Source organism: Neophocaena asiaeorientalis, unplaced genomic scaffold (genome assembly GCF_003031525.2).
Source record: "Neophocaena asiaeorientalis asiaeorientalis breed wild unplaced genomic scaffold, Neophocaena_asiaeorientalis_V1.1 scaffold217, whole genome shotgun sequence".
NCBI lineage: Eukaryota > Metazoa > Chordata > Mammalia > Artiodactyla > Phocoenidae > Neophocaena > Neophocaena asiaeorientalis.
The window spans coordinates 6,161,575-6,178,733 of record NW_020172293.1 but is presented as its reverse complement, the minus strand read 5'-3'; the positions used below and the strand labels follow the sequence as shown (position 1 = coordinate 6,178,733).

General features: G+C 37.9%; 1 protein-coding gene across 1 annotated transcript in view; it reads left to right on the top strand.

Moving 5' to 3' along the window:
* Window positions 1–17,159, top strand: part of PLXDC2 (plexin domain containing 2) — a 406,458-nt gene that overhangs the window by 195,960 nt on the left and 193,339 nt on the right. The window contains exon 4 of the mRNA XM_024765446.1: window positions 12,110–12,179. Coding sequence (XP_024621214.1) covers window positions 12,110–12,179 — 70 coding nt within the window. The remainder of the gene's footprint in view (window positions 1–12,109; window positions 12,180–17,159) is intronic.

Below are 17,159 nucleotides of genomic sequence, written 5' to 3'. Positions count from 1 at the left end.
ATTCACAACTTCTGGAGAAGTACCTCTGTCCCAGTAGAAGGAGTCTGGGGTTATAGAAGTTGTGAGACCTTGGCTCCAAAACTCATTTTCTCAGATTCTGGCCTCTTGGAGCTCAATTTTATAACCTGGAACGAAGGGAAAAATGCCTGCCTTGACAACCTTCCGGTGCTACTTCAAGAATAAAAATGGGGCTTCCCTGGTCCGCCTGCCAATGCAGGGACACGGGTTTGAGCCCTGGTCTGGGAAGATCCCACATGCTGCGGAGCAACTAAGCCTGTGCACCACAACTACTGAGCCCATGCACCACAACTACTGAAGCCCGCACTCCTAGAGCCCATGCTCCGCAACAAGAGAAGCCACCTCAGTGAGAAGCCCACGCAGCACAACGAAGAGTAGCCCCCGGGCTTCCCAGGTGGCGCAGTGGTTAAGAATCCACCTGCCAACGCAGGGGACATGGGTTTGAGCCCTGGTCCGGGAAGATCCCACATGCCGCGGAGCAACTAAGCCCGTGCGCCACAACTACTGAGCCTGTGCTCTAGACCCCGCGAGCCACAACTACTGAGCCCACGTGCCACAACTATTGAAGCCTGTGCGCCTAGAGCCCGCAACAAGAGAAGCCACCGCATTGAGAGGGCCACACACCACAATGAAGAGTAGCCCCCGCTCACCACAACCAGAGAAAGCCCGCGTGTAGCAACGAAGAACCAACACAGCCAAAAATAAATAAATACATACATTTATTAAAAAAAAAAAAAGAGTAGCCCCCGCTCACCGCAAATAGAGAAAGCCCGCACACAGCAACGAAGACCCAAAGCAGCCAAAAATAAATAAATCTTAAATAAAGAAAAAGAATAAAAATGAGATATGAAAGGATGCTGAAAATAACAATGAGGTAGTAAGGCATTGTTTTTTGAGAGTCCTAATAAAAAATAATAACCCCCAAGTAAGTTAATTCCTAAGTAATCTCTAAGAGTCTCTTTCTACAGATATATATCTATATATCTGTATAATATCTCTATATAATTTTCTGCCAAGAAATTGCCAGTCTGCTTTTTGCCGGACATAAACATACCCTGACTTTAAAAAAAAATTTTTTTTTAATTAACTTTCTATATGTTAGTAAGAAGATTGATTCTTTGTATAAGAAACACTAGCAAAATGAAGTGCTGCTCTCCTATGTCTCCGTCATAGAGCAGGTAAGGTTTTTGATGAAACTGGTATAGTTTTTGATGGTGGACTGTTTTAAAATTTAAAAATTGGACTGTTGTCTGTGGGGATCCTCAGACTACTCAAATAGATACAGAAAACTTCATTAAACAAAAATTAGGCTTTCTGGAGGTATTTTCTTTTTTCCAAGGAAAATAGCATCATTTCGACTAGCATTTCCATTGCTCTTATATTTCCGTAATGTTGGTGTTGGGAGAGCTATATCTGGATGCCTGTGGTGACTTTAGTCAACTGTTTTCTCACATTGCACCATTTCATTTTTTCCGCGCATCAGAAAATCTGTTGATAAGTGCTTATTTTTCTAAACGATTAACTCAAAAGGCAATTTAATTTGCTATCTCTATTAGGCTATATCTAGACCACATATTTTTGCCTGAGTCCTGTTTGCAGTGTCTAACAATAAGTTGCTTTTATTTATTTTTATTTTTGACTGGTTGAATAAACTTGCTGCATTCTGTCTTGTGAGTTGTTTCATTTCAAGTAAGACATACACAGTTCATCAACCTGGCCTCACTTGTCTTCATATACGGGATTTTCCTCTAGTTTAATAACAGACTGGGATGAGTTGTGTCTGCATGTGCCTACCTTAATTTTGGTTTAATTAATTCATTTTACTATTATTATCATACTGAAATCATTTATCAACTTTGAGAATATCTGTCCTGAAGAAAGTATTATTTGAGGGGCCTTTTATGGAAAAGAAAGGCCTTCTTTTGTTCCATTCCATAACATCAATATGACCTCAGAGTAACTGAGCTCCTCTGCATGCCAGGCATGTAAGCTGGTCCACTTCCCTCCAAGTGGACAAGTAAGGATGTAGTCCCTCTTCCACCGATGGCATTAATGACACAGGTTGAACATTCCCATCTAATATTTTAGACATGGAAGGGACTTTGGAAATTCTTGAAGATAGTGGCCTTGTGAAGTACAGTGTTCAATTTTTATGCAGATTACAAACCTTAGTTTTCCAAAGCAAGAACATACCTTCTTTTTAAAAATCATGCTTGAATTCATCATATTTCAGTTCAATTTAATCTCATTTCTCCAATATTGTGTCTTTAGTAGAGGACAGGCACCATTCTTTATATAAAGTTAGAGTCATAGGAAGTAATCATACATTCTCTGTTACCAATGATGGCTGTAAAAAAATCCTAGATAGATAAATATCTACTCGGCTTCTTTTTTTTTTTTTTTATTTTTGTCTGCATTGGGTCTTTGTTGCTGTGCACGGGTTTTCCCTAGTTGTGGTGAGCAGCTATTCTTCGTTGCCGTACGCGCGGGCTTCTCGTTGCCGTGGCTTCTGTTGTTGCAGAGCACGGGCTTTAAGCGCAGGGGCTTCAGTAGTTGTGGTGCACGGGCTTAGTTGCCCTGCGACATGTGGGATCTTCCTGGACCAGATATCGAACCCGTGTCCCCTGCATTGGCAGGCGGATTCTTAACCACTGTACCACCAGGGAAGTCCTCTACTCCTCTTTTTAAAGTTACAAGTGAGATGAATACTTAAGGTTTCTGTGAAACTCTCTTGGAAGGTTTCACATTAATCTTTTATAATTGTAACAGCTGCTAAAAAGGGACCCTGAAGCCAGGCAGCCATATCTCAGGTGGAATGAATAAATCCATTTACTCCTGTCTTTCATCCTAGATTCTCTTCTCAGACCTGTCTTTAATCATCCTTTCCGAGATCTCTCTAGGACCCCATGAAGACTTAACAAGGGTTAATTTTAGATAACATGAGTGTAAAACATATTCTCATCCTGAAGTTATTAAATGATAAAGCTTTCACAGGACTCTTCTGCAAGGAAAATGCTTCGTAGCACAGAAAAATTAGCAAAATATAGATGGACTATAATGTTCCTTAAGAGTAAATATAACTAAAAGCAAGTAGGTATAATTCTTGTGAAAAATCTTAAATTGTAGAAGATGAAAGACTTAAGACATTTTGGAATTGAGATTTCCTGAACAAGCTAGCATTTTAGTATCTTTTAAAAGTATATTTTATACCTATTTTCAATATCTTTTTTTTTGTCTGTTTCTTCTTACTAAATTACAGCCTGTGACTTAGGTGGTGGATGATTACTCTAGGCAAAATAGTCAAGGTCTCACATGGTTTGTTTATAAATTGCCTTCCCATCAGAACTTCTGTGCAGCCCCAGAAAGTAGGTGTCTCATCCTTTTTTCACTGAAGGTGCTCTGTTCCACTCCAGTGGGACCAGAAGTAGAACACTTTTAGCCACTCTCAATTAATGATAAATTGCCAGGAATTTCTTGTTATGCAGCCACTCTCTGAGAAGAAATGCGAAGTAAGTTTTGCTCCTGATAAATAGGCTGCGTTTAGGCACCCGAGCCCTGATCCCTGCAGAGCGAACTGTAGATATGGGTAGGGTGGATAAAGGAGCAGCTCTTGGAAGCTGTGTTCAGAGACATCAATTTACTTCGCTTTTGAAAAATCCAAAAATTGCCAACTGTGGCAGAACGTTAAAAGCTGGTGAATCTGCATAAATGATGCAGGGGGCTCTTTGGATTATTCTTGTAACTTTAATTTGAAATTATTTCCAAGTAAAAAGTTAAAAAAAAATAACAACAGAGGAGATGTTAGCAGAGGAGGTTGAAGAGTGAAAATTGGACCTGGCCTAAATTTTGATTTCAACCTGTAGTCAAGTTTTGAATGATTTAATTATCCTTCCCAGGAGCTCTGCCAGCACTGAATTCCAAATCTTAACACATTGTTACCAAGCAAGGACTCCCTGCCTGAGGTGCATAGGAGCCAATACTGTGACACCTTTGTTTGAGATAGGAAACAGCTTTGTTGCAGGTTGAATGGCTGGGAGGCAGGCAGGGCTTAAATCTGTCTCAGATCCAAGTTTGGGGCGAAATTTAAGGGGTTAGGGGAATTTCAAACTTGGAAGCTGATTGACTACTTGTGCTGCTGGGAGCTGGATTTTCCTTATTGAAGGACTTCTCACTTCGTAAAGGGCACCAGTGGAAGCATTTCTATTGCTTGAGTTCTGTAGACTGAAGAGTCTAAGTTCCAGGGTCAGCCTGGAGGCCTGGGTTCCTGTCTTGCACGTGCGCACTGCTGCCTCTGTAAAATAACTCCAGGTTTGATTAATCAACAACCTGATTGAAGGGAGCAAAACCAGTTTCAGCTGGTCAATGTCTTACCTGCTGTTTCAATGTCAGTTGAGGGGCACCTTGATATAGCGTTTAAGCATGTGGACTTAGAAACAGGCTGCCTGGATGTGAGTCCCCACTTTTGCCAGCTATAAGCTGGGTGACTTGAAGTCTGTTGTTTACTGTCTGTTAATCACTTTCCTCAGCTGTAAAATGGGAATGACAATGGTACCTACTTTCTAAGGTTGTTACCAGAATGGAATGATTTAACATTTGTACAATGTTGAAACCCTGGCTACTACAGCTCTATTGATGTCTGTTAAGATCGATACTAACCATCGTCATGTGAGCATTTTAACTTTAAAACAGTCAGTTTCCAGTGACAGGAAAGAAGGGAGGACAGATTATAATCAACCGAGGCAAGGGAGGACATTTTCAAACTGTCAAGGATGAACTCATAGGAATACTTTTCCTGCCCTGTCCAAGTCCCTGGTCAAGGAAGCAACCAGTGTCATTGCCCTCAGGTGTACTGGGGCTGCAAAGAGGTTTTGCAAATCATTGCTTTAAAGGTGCTGGGCTAGGAGGTACCTCTATCCTTTACTTCCTTAAATGGAAAATTTCAGGTCAGTTGAGTGCTAACAGATGAAGTGAGATGATGTTGTCCGGAATCAAGTCTATTTATCCTTTTAACCCATTTCACTCTTGTCAAAGCTTCCTTACAGCACTGTTTTTTAGGGTTTCAAAGACCATTTATATGACCTAAAGCCTTGACCACTCCAAGTGGGATTCCTGGGGCAGTCTCAGTAGCTCTGGGAGCTTGTTAGAAATGCAGAATTTTAGCTCCCTTCCCCCCCCACACCTACTGAATCAGAATCTATTTTAAACAAGAACCCTAAGTGATTGCCCTGCACACTCAGGTTTGAGAAGCCTGGTAGAATCACTGCCTTGTTCCTAGAGCAGCATGAAAAATGCAGAACTGACGCCTGGTTCTCCCCTTCCCCTACCTGCCCTCCCAGGGCTTCTTTATAAAATCCTGTTTTACTTTCTGTGCCCCTGAACAGACTTATGTTCTGCACTCCGCCTGAATGGTAAATAGTCACATTAATTTGAATGATTCCCAAAACATGCAAGTATAGGCAAGCTACTGTAAGCCAAGTGTTTCTGGGAACCGTGCAATGGGAGAGCTCAAAAGATATGATGATAATTCACTTAATCTCAAGTTCATATGAGCAAGCATCAGGTAACTGCAAAATGTTTACATTTTGTTTTCTAATTTACCTGTAGTCCCACGCAGAGTGTCATTCAATATGCGGGATTAATTAAGTTCTCAGTTCTGTTATGAAAAAAGTGCTGAAGCAGTTAGAATTTCTAACGCAGAAAGTCAATTCAGTTGATGGGCTTTATTTCTAAAAGGAGCCACTCCCTTCCCTGTATATTTGCATATTGATTAGTCCCTTTCCATGGACATTTTGATATTTTAATTAGGTTTCCGGTGTTTAAAGTCACTGGATTAAAGACCCATGTCCTGTTCACTCCTCCCGGGAGGGTGAGAGTTTGTTTAAAATTGCATTTTGTAAAAATCCTACGTGGTGAAACTGTTTCAAGTCATCCTGCCCTGCAGTTATTTTATTTCTGGAATATACTCTGCTCTTTTATGGCCTAGAAGCAGGATCTTACCTTAGGGTATACAAAAGAAGCTTGCACTTCTGTCGACCACATGGAAATGCCTCTGCATAGTACATTTTCTCTCTTTAGTAGTTGCTTGTTGTGGAAACTTACTGATTTAAATCTTTCTATCTATATCTACATACATATACATATATACACTCATATTTCTATCATTCTACTATCTTTCGGTTTATGTTACTTTTATAAGTGAATATATTTGTTAAATAGGTGAATAACCAATGAAAGGCCATTACCATTGACAATTGTAAAAAAATAAAAAAGTCAGTGTTCTGTAAGTTTAGAGAATAGGCCCTTAGATCTATCCTTGGAGGATAAGAAATGGAAGCATCTGATCCTCAAATGTGCAAAAAAGAGTAGTTCAGGCTGTACCCATTATCTGGTGAGAAGGGACCCACCGCGTTGCCATCAGACCTCAGTGGCGAGCAGCTCACTACAGCTCCACCCAGCATGGCACTAGTCCCTGTGATTCGGTGCATTTCACCTGAGAAGACTGCTCTGTACCTTCCTCAGATTTTTGTGTGTGTGGCTTTTGCCTCAGGCACCTGGGAGCTTTCTAGCTATTTTCATTGTTATTAAACTTTAAAGAAAATTAAGTTATGTCTACTGAGAACAAAAATATGAGTCACTGACAATGTTAAGAGTATCAGGTGGAAAAACACAGCTATAGAAAGTCTGTTAATAGGTAGGAAAAGGATCACCTAGTGTAAAAGAAGGGAGATAGAATGATATCGTGGTCAAGACTCAGGAGTTTTGGAGTCAAGCATATTGGATTGAAGTCCTGGCTCTACTACTACTGGTGGTTTGAACTTATTACTTGTCCTTCTAGAGTTTTGTTTTGGAATACTTTCAGGCTTATAAATAAACTTGGAAAAATTATTGAAAGTGTTCCCATACAGCTTTCACCGTGCTTCCCCAAATATTAACACTTTACATACTCATGGTACAATCATCAATACCAAGAAGTTAATGTTGGTGTGATACTCTTAGTGAATCTACAGGCCTTATTCACATTTTGTGAATTGTCCCCAAACCATCTTTTTTCCTATCCAGAATCCAATCTAGGACCTACATTGCATTTATTTGTCAAATCTAGTCTCGTCTCCTCCAGCCTATGACAGGTTCTCCATCTTTCTTTATCTTTCATGAACTTGACATTTTGAAGAGTCTTTGCCAGCTGTTTTGTACAATGATCCTGATTTGGGGTTTGTCTACTGCTTCTTCATGATTAAACACAGGTATCTATTTTTGGCAAGAATGCTAGGGGAATGATATTTTGTCCTTCATCATGCATCACACCAGGAGGTACGTGATGTCAGTATGACTGGTGATGTTAACTTTGATCACCTGCTTAAGGTGATGTCTGCCAGATTTTGCTTCTTCACTGTAAACTTACTATTTTTCCTTTGGTAATTATCTAGTATCTTTTGGGAAGATACTTTGTGCATATCAACATCCTGTTTCTTGTCATACTTTCACCTAATTTTAGCATTCATACTTGCTAAATGCAGGCAAAATACTTAGCATAATGTCTGATATATTAAATGCTAATTTCATTCTCCTAACACCAGTAAATACAGTAGTTATGATTATTTCAATATAACAAAGCTGAAAACATCATAACGTTGCTGAGGAACATAATGTCTAATTGTCATATGATTCTATTAGAAAAGGAATATGCCTGCATTGATATTAGAAACAACATATGTCAGATCATTTCCATCTACTTATTAGGAGTCAAACAGGGAGCTATTTTTATTTAGGAAATGAGTTTTAAGGAACTACTGCTATGCTAGACGCCTTCAGGTACATAATATAATATCGACTCAGTGCTTATGACGGTCCAGGTGTCATTTGGTCGTTTGATGCTTAAAATAACCCTTTGAAGAAATGTATTGACTACAGATGAGCAAACTGTGCCTTAAAGAGGTTAAATGATTTATGAAATCACACAGCTACAAAGGACCAAAGCTGGCATGTAATTTCAAGTCTGTCTGACTCTAAAACCATGCTAGATCATTCAAAATTAGAAAAGAATCTTTGAAAATTTAAAAATAAAGTTCCATCTATTTCCACTAAAAGAAGATTTTAAAATTTGTGTCTGTGGTTAACAAAGGACTGCAATAATCTGTTCTATTCTAAGCATTTATAGGTGAATGAATTTTATGTGGAGCTTATTCAGGTTCAATAATGTTTTGTGCATTATGGAAGAATATGTCACATCCCAATTAAAAATTAAATTTATTCATAGTTATATATAAAAAGTTATCTAATAAGGATTATTCAATCATTTTTATTTATTAGGGATATAAATATTACTGGAAATAAGATAATTTATTCAGGTATTTCGGTGAAAGCCAGTATCACTAGAAATATCTATGTAAATAAAACAAAAAGTATCTTTTCTTAAAATTTTCATTTCCTCTCAAAGTTAATATTTGACATAAATAAATTGACTTCGTCTAACTTTTGAAATTGTCTTTGGAAAAAATAACACAAATCTCACTTTGTCAATCATCATCATCACCATCATCATCCCACCTACGTGACAGCTTCAAGATAGAAACATGTGCCCTGCAAACATGAAATGATTTGAATGATTAAAAATAGAATGTCAGGGCTTCCCTGGTGGCGCAGTGGTTGAGAGTCTGCCTGCCGATGCAGGGGACACGAGTTCGTGCCCCGGTCTGGGAAGATCCCACATGCCGCGGAGCATGTTAAAATCTGAACCCCATGTGGTTGTTTCACGTGTGCATGTATATAGAGAGAATGCTAGGTGAGATACAGTAGGAAGTCTAACTTGGGCTAAGAAGTCACGGTAGGACTCCGAGGATGTGACACTTTGCGGTGCCTCTTGATGCTTTGCCCCATATCCCTTCTGCCTCCCTGAGTTCACTTGAAGCTGTGGGAAGCAGCTTCTAATATACTAGCAACTAGCAATCAAGTGCTGTGGCTCTTCTTTCTGCCTGAGGGTAAGCGAGGGTAATCCTGGGGAAGGGGAGGTTCATCTGTGCACAGGAGCGCCTTTGATCGACAGGAGATAGAAGTTGATGGATAAGCAGCCCAGCCTCCTAACCTCCAATGAGATGATTCGGAGGCAGATTTTCCCCCCACTCTTTCTCAGAAGGTCTCCAAGGGGAGACCTGGCTATAGTGGTAACACATCCAATAGCTGTTACTAGTTTTTCTCTTTTCCTTGTCTCACTTTTCCCACCTCCTTTAGCAAATGCTTCCTAGGATCACCTTCCAAACAAATTATCTGCTCCAAGTCCTTATGTCAGGTTTGGAGTACCAACCAAACTAAGCCAAGGCTTAAAGAACATGGGAGCCATGACCAGCCAAGGTTGAGAGACCATTACAGTCAGAAGAGACGTCATGTTGAAGTACCAGAGCCCAGGGTTAAGGGTGGCAGTTTCAAGGAACTAAAAGTTATTCTAGAAGGCTGGCCTGAACAGAAAATATGAAGGGAGAATCTTAAGGTAGGAGAGACCAGTTAGTGGTGGGTCTTAGAACTCGTTTTCACTATTTTGGCATGATTCCAGGGTCAATGGGATTCTAGATTGAATGATTTGAAGTGGGGGGGTGATATGCTAGGCAGTATGGAGAATGAATTCCAGGGAAAATGGAGCCAAGACACCTGTGAGCAAGTTATTACAACAAGAGTGATCTATGCTGGGCTTCCCTGGTGGCGCAGTGGTTGGGGGTCCGCCTGCCGATGCAGGGTACTTGGGTTCGTGCCCCGGTCTGGGAGGATCCCACGTGCTGCGGAGCGGCTGGGCCCGTGAGCCATGGCCGCTGGGCCTGCGCGTCCGGAGCCTGTGCTCCGCAACGGGAGAGGCCACAGCAGTGAGAGGCCCGCGTACCGCAAAAAAAAAAAAAAAAAAAAAAAAAAAAAAAGTGATCTATACTTGGGGAAGGGTGTCAGTAGTACCTGGAGAGAAATGGGTAGATTTCACAACTATTGAGAAGGTAACACCTTTCTAAATTGTCATTGCCATTATTAGTGTGAAGCAGGCCATGGTGATAACTGAGGTATCTGGTCATTTCAACAGGGAAACATTTCAGTCATTGATGTTGTGCTTCAGGATAATATATCAGCAATTTTTCCTTGAGAACTTATTTACTTCTCAAAAACAGTCTTTAACTTATATATTTGTTTATCTCAATTTTATTCTAAAATATTTAAACATTTGTTGTGGCTGAGAAATTGTCATATTCCTCTGGCTCATCTTTGATATGTTAGTGATAGAAGTTTAAACCAAACTCTTATTCTGGAAGTGAGAATGCCAAAGGGCTGTAAATTTTACCGATTTGCACATGAGCGTGGAAATAAATTAGAATGATGGAGAACAGTGTACTACAGCAAGTGCCTTTATAAAATTATGTCTGCCCTTTCCTTTGCGATATATGATTTTGCCACTGAAGCTTTTATGTTAGGGTTATTAGTAACCACTCATTTCAGTTAGTGCAGTGAAAATAGATTTTGTTGTTCCCATTAGTCAGCATAAAATAAAAATGAAGATAAACCCTTTCTGAAGATGCAGCTTTCATTAAAAAGGAAAGAAAAAAACCTAATTGAAAGTCACTGTAAATTTTGAATGATTAATATCGTGCCAAATAAGTCATTAGAAATCTCTGATGGATATAAAAAAGCAATCATTTGTACAATTGGAAAGAGCTAAATTTAATCTAGCTATATATAATTCTCTATTTTTTTAATTTGTATATTGGGAGAGATATAGAAATTGTTGAATTTTAACATAATAACCTTTTACTATAGGTGGTTTGTACATGCTATTAGGCTCTAAATCAGCCAATTAATTTCCCTATGGATCCTTTTATTTTAGCTAACCACCTTTGTTATAGCTCCCTGTTTTTCTTGTTTCTTGCCTAATAATAATATATCTGGTTTATATCATTTCAAACATACACAAAATCTAGGGTTTCTTTTTCTTTGTTTTGCTTTGTTGTGTCTTGTTTTTATCTTACTATCTATCTATACAAAGATATATATAAAGATATATTATAAATATATATATCCAAAGCTTCAGATCCCTTTTTAGAAAAAAGAGGGGCAAAATTTATGAACTTTCTAAGTCTCTCCAGTTTTCCTCTCTACAAAGTAAAAGTAGCTTTCTAGTAACCAGAATTTTTTATTCTTTGATTCTGTGCTTTTAAAAGTGGACATAAAACGGTTGACCCTTGAACAACACTGGGGGTTAGGGCTGCCAGTCCCCGCACATTTGAAAATCCACACACTGGTATCTCTGCCTCAAAAATAAGGAAATTGACAAATGACTCACCCAAGGGCTGGATAGAATCAGGACTCAAACCCTAGTTCTTTTGATTTCATATATTGTGATCTCTAATCAGAGTTTTCTCAACACTTTGATAATTTAAAGATCTGTATAATGAAAACACAGATACTATATTTATTGGGAAAAAAATGCCTCATAAGTGTAACTGGCCAACGCAGTTCAAACTCTTGTTGTTTAGGGGTCATCTGTATACTGAATCTGGGGAGTTTATCGTATCTTAAAAATAAAAATATCTGCAGGTCTAGATCTGTAGGTGCAAAATATCTTGTTCCGTAAAATTACCTTTTGTTCTGGGATGTACAGAAGATAAACTGAATATATAATTTTGTAAAATAAATATATATATTTTTAAATTCAGTGAAACTTGACAGATAACATGCTCTACTATTTTGGAGAAGATTAATCAAACTGAAAAGAACCCTAAGATTATTGTGATGGCTGACCTACTTTGTAGTGGACAACTGAGAGGCAGTGGTGATGTTAAAGAGAATAGCTGGATTCAGAGTTGAAACTTCTAGATTCCCTTTGTAACTGAAGAACAGATCAACAGACCACAACAGCAAAACTTTATTCTTTTCACATACTTTAAACATTTAATTACCAGGGGAAAAAATCTTTCTTTCCATCCAAGATTCAGGTTCTAATAGTCAACTACAGTAATAGTGGTGCAAAGTAGAAGCATCATGTTTTTTAGGTAGAAGACTCTTCATTTTACATTTACTATTATGCACATTATTGATTTTCTTTTCTGGTTGTTGTTCCTTGCAGAGAGTGAATCTGTCCTTCGATTTTCCATTTTATGGCCATTTCCTACGTGAAATCACTGTGGCAACTGGGGGTAAGTGGTTTTCTACCCATTCACTCTAAATTATCTACAGTTTCACTACAGTTACTATTTTTAATTTACTCCATATTTCAAAAGGGACATTTATTGGGGAAACCATTGTCTTATATCACAAAGTCATGGGTCTAAATAAAACCTAAGAAAGAATATAGCTATTGGGAAAACTTTTCTGCAGAAAAAAATGTAGTTATTATAATTTTCAGCTTAGATTCATCTCTGCTTTCTTTCCAAGTTTTATTTCATTTTTGATAATATGGAAAATGATTTCCATGCTTTCACTGCATGAAAGCGAACAGAGCTTAGAAAGAAAAGGTGCTTAAGAAAGCTATGGAAGTATTTTCATTTTCTTTTAATTTATATAGTTGATCGATATACATTTATTTATATATCAATATATACATTCACATTCAAAACCACATTATGTTAACTTTAGTTATTTGGTTGGGGTTTTTTCCCCCTTTTTATGCCACCTAAGTTGACTGACAACTCATTTGAGTTTAAAAAATAAACACTGAAATTCAGTTTGAATTCTCTTCATTTTATTTTTCTCCACAAACTTTGGAGGATAGTTTAGAGATTAGCAATAGCCTAGAAAGGCAATTATCATTTTTTATAGTATATCCCAGGAGTGAGAAAAATTTAATCCTTGATTGCTACTAGCAGAAATAAGCAAAATGCCAGAGAATATCGCTGCTTGCCTAACATGGAGTGATAGAGAAAGTAGAAGAATGAGAGAAAAACATAAAAATGGAAGAGTAAGTAAAGAAGCAAGTTAAAAGAAATCCATAGATGTGATGAAAAGTCTGTGGATGGCCCAAGCCCAAAGCACCACAGATCAGAGGCCCTTTCCTTCACTGGGTTTTATTATTGGTCTTCTGCTTGGTATGGGAACCATGTTGGTCGCTATTACCATTTTTCAGTATAAGACTTAGAAGATATGTAGGATTCAGAAGAAGATTTGTAATCAGAAATACCAATAAGCAAATAAAAGTTCTGAGTACCATCTCTGAACACTGGTAAATAAAGCTACCTCTGCCTTAGGATTCTGTAGCCTAGGGGACTATTAGACAAAGTGAAGCAGAATGTGGGAGTTCCTTAGAAAATACAAATGATGATATTTGTATTTTGAAAACATCTTATTTGTAGATATTTGTAAACATCTGTGAGAATCCTTTAAGACTTTATAGAGAAATTATTACTTAAGATATTTCTTGAAGGAAGTTATAATTTCTGTGATTATGTAGGGAAGGAAGAGTAGGTCACAGGGAAGAATATCTTGAATGAATACAGAAGAGGAAATTGGTGGAATATGTTTGAGATAGTAAATAACTGAGTTTGAATGAAGCTGGGTGTAGCTTTACAAAAAATATTAAGATGTGAAAAGTAGTTTGGGACAATTTTATAACTGCCTCAAGAGTCAATTTGAGTCAATAGTCCTTAATTAGATAAGTAATAAATGTAAGAAGCTGAACCAAGATATTTTGTAATGATTTAAAGTATAAAAAACTGAAGTTAGTACACATAATAGGAAGAATATTGCAGTAGTTTGTGTGACAAATATTGAGGGCCTTGCTGATTCTGAGGCTTCAAAGGAAGGGAGAGAAATGATGCTATTAGCAAAATTTACAACTCTAAGCAGAAGAGCTGGTTTTAGGGAAAAACGATGGCTTCAGTTCAGAAACTATTACATTTTGTGTAAAAAAAGGACTATATATAAGTAAAATTTACACAAGAGCCATGTCTTTATGAGCTCACCATGTATTTTTGTGCTAGTATAGTGCCAGGCATTTAATAGACATTTTAATTAATGTGTTGAAAGACTGAATGGAAAGAAGAAAGGTAAATTGAAAGATTGTCCCTATAAGCCATGGATTACCTCACATCCGCTCACATCTTTAAAGTATGATAGGAGCATGGTTGTCTTATAATATGAATATTAGGCATGTTTTCTGACACTTAGGTTACCGGTGTTCCACTGAATTTTTAAAAGTGAATTATTAATCATATTTGTTCAAAATCTGTACACACAGTGGTGAAAATATGGGCAGCTTTGCATTTTCTGTTTCTCAAATCGTTTTATGTTTAAAAGTCTTGTCAGTGATTCGGCCAATATGAAGTAAGATTTCCCTTAGCTGAGTTGGTAGGAAAAACCCAAACAGATGACTATGTCATGTTTACTGCTTCAAAGTACCATTTTTCTTTGAAAAGATCCTCAAAGTAAGCGAAAAATCTGGTGTCTTGAATGATCTCTGTCTTCTTTGAAGAAGACACTAATGTAAAGAAACCTTTTTTATTTTTTGCTTAAGAAATGCTAGTATGGCACTTGCATATATAAATCTATACCCTGTTTAGAGAGGCACAACTGAGATAATTTAGACATTGACCTGGGTTTCTCCAAAATGGAACCAGAATCTCCTGTAAAAGTTTTCAGCTAAATAAATAGCTTGTCTACACTTCCATTGTTTATTTATTCAGTCAGTATTGGTTGAGCCCCTACTGTGTGAAAGACACAGTACATGATACTTTGGTTTGTACAGAGAAGAATAAACTGTTGTTCCTCCAGGAGCTTAGAATCTAAGAGGAAGGAGTATATGACTAAGCAACAAGACAAGGTTGACTGTGAGTATTGGAGGAGCAGAAAGTTGCTCCAAGAGGAGATCATTCTTATTGGGTGAATCAAGAACAGGTTTGTGGCGGCTTCCCTGGTGGCGCAGTGGTTGAGAGTCCGCCTGCCGATGCAGGGGACACAGGTTCATGCCCCGGTCCGGGAGGATCCCACATGCTGCGGAGCGGCTGGGCCCGTGAGCCATGGCCGCTGAGCCTGAGCGTCCAGAGCCTGTGCTCCGCAGCGGGAGAGGCCACAACAGTGAGAGACCCGCGTACGCAAAAAAAAAAAAAGAACAGGTTTGTGAAAGAGCTAACATTTGACGTTGGCCTTAAAGGACGGTGGAATTTTAGCAGGCAGAGAAGCAGGTTGAAAAGAGGTGAAGAGGGAAGGGTCATTCTAGACAAGGGGATGCTGAGCTAAGTGACAGTGCTGAGCCCATACTGAGCATATTTGGAGGTCTGTCAAGTAAATCTGTTTATCTTAAATGGAGACTCAGAGTAAGAGTCTAGTGAAGGGGAGATGGGAAGAGTGATGTACTTTGAACTTTAGACACTTGGATGATATCCAGTAAGTATTGGGTTTTTTTGAGTAAAGAACAGATCTGGCCTAATCTGGCAGTGGAGGACAGGGTAAGGTTAGGCAGTTAAAGTCAAAGAAAGAAGCAAGGTTTTCAATACTTCTACGTAGATTATAGTGCCTGAAGCCAGTGAAGGGCACATCATTTGAGTTGTCTGATCATTGTGTTTGCAAAGGTTTTCAGCCAAAAGGATTCATTAGGACACAGGTGAGTAAAGCTAAGAACAGCTTGGAAGAGGACTTCTGAATCATAGATTTTCAACAGATCTCTTCTGATTAACTAGGTGTTATAAGCAGATAAACCTACCTGACAAATGTTCATCATCTTACAAATCTTGAAAAAGTTATTAACCACGAAAGGCTTGGAAGAAAAATGGAAACCAGAAGTCAGATTAAATAAAGTTGACTGAAGGCCATTGCAAATAGACCAGGGACTGGGATTTTTAAGTAGGAACACATTGGTTTCTATGAAACTGAAATGAACAGAGATATTCTATTGACTGTCAGTTCTCTTTGAATGTGTCTGCAAATTCCTCTTGAACCTGTTTCTACGTTGGATTTAAGATAAAGAAAGTGAAATGTTAAAGCGCACATTTTAAATCACAATTCCCTTCATTCCTACCTCACCGCTTCTGCATTTCCCATGCCTCCTTAAAATCTCTCTCTCTCCACATAGACACTAATTTTGACTAAAATGAACTTAGACAATGTCTTGTATTATTGCTAGGATCAATACCATTTCAAAACAGAGAGTAGTTTAAAAATACAGATATATGCATAATTTACTGTGACCCATCGTTGTGTGTGTATGTATAATATATATACATATATATTTCATTGTGAGTAAAATTAAGTTTCTAGTTAAAATGTAAATAAAAATCAAATATCCGGCCATTTATTTATGAACTGCAAAAATAAATCTTTGCTTATTAAGCATTTTAATTTTCAAAAGCTTCAGTCATCCATACAAGTAATGTACACGATGAATTGGAAATACTGTCTTCTTTTTTGGTTCACTGGCAGCAGAATCTGAAAGCATTCTTTCATCTTTCTATTTAAAAAATACGCCAGAATACAAATATTCCAGGCATTATAAAACTAGTCCTCCGTGCATTTTGTACAGATACTTCCATTAAACGTACCACTAAGTTGTGTTGTTTGCATATCACACTGCCTTTTATTACCTTTCCATATGACTACTTTGATTCTTTTTAAATTTTAGGCTGCTAAAGTTATCTTTTAAAAGCTTCAAAAAGTAGATTTATGTGTGAGGACTTGATTTTTTAATTCTTGCAACCATCACTAGTAATAATATTTTTCTCATGAGTCCATCAGGGGCACTACATATAACTAAGATGAGAGGAAAATGGGAGGTGGGAGAGGGTGGTAAATGATGCCTGTTATAATGGGAGAGAGAAAAGTTGACATTATCCAGATAATTCTGGCCCTCAAATTTTAAGTATGTAGACAGATGGTGATTCAAAATTAAACTAGTGTGTGGAATTGCAAGCAAGTTTCACATGAGATTAGGAATCAAAGATGATGTGAATTAAAAGGATAATAATGAACAGGTATTACTTAACCTTGGTTGTGTGAAGGATTTGCCCTCCTTTCCTTTCTACGTGAATTTCTAGTTGGAGACTCAGATTTTTTGTCAGGATATGAAAAGTGTCATTGAGAAGCCTACTTCACACACATCTTTTCTTTTTCCAGTTTGATATAATTGACATACAGCACTCTATAAGATGTCAATTTTAGTTCTATTTTATTTTGTTTGCCCCATGAAAGCT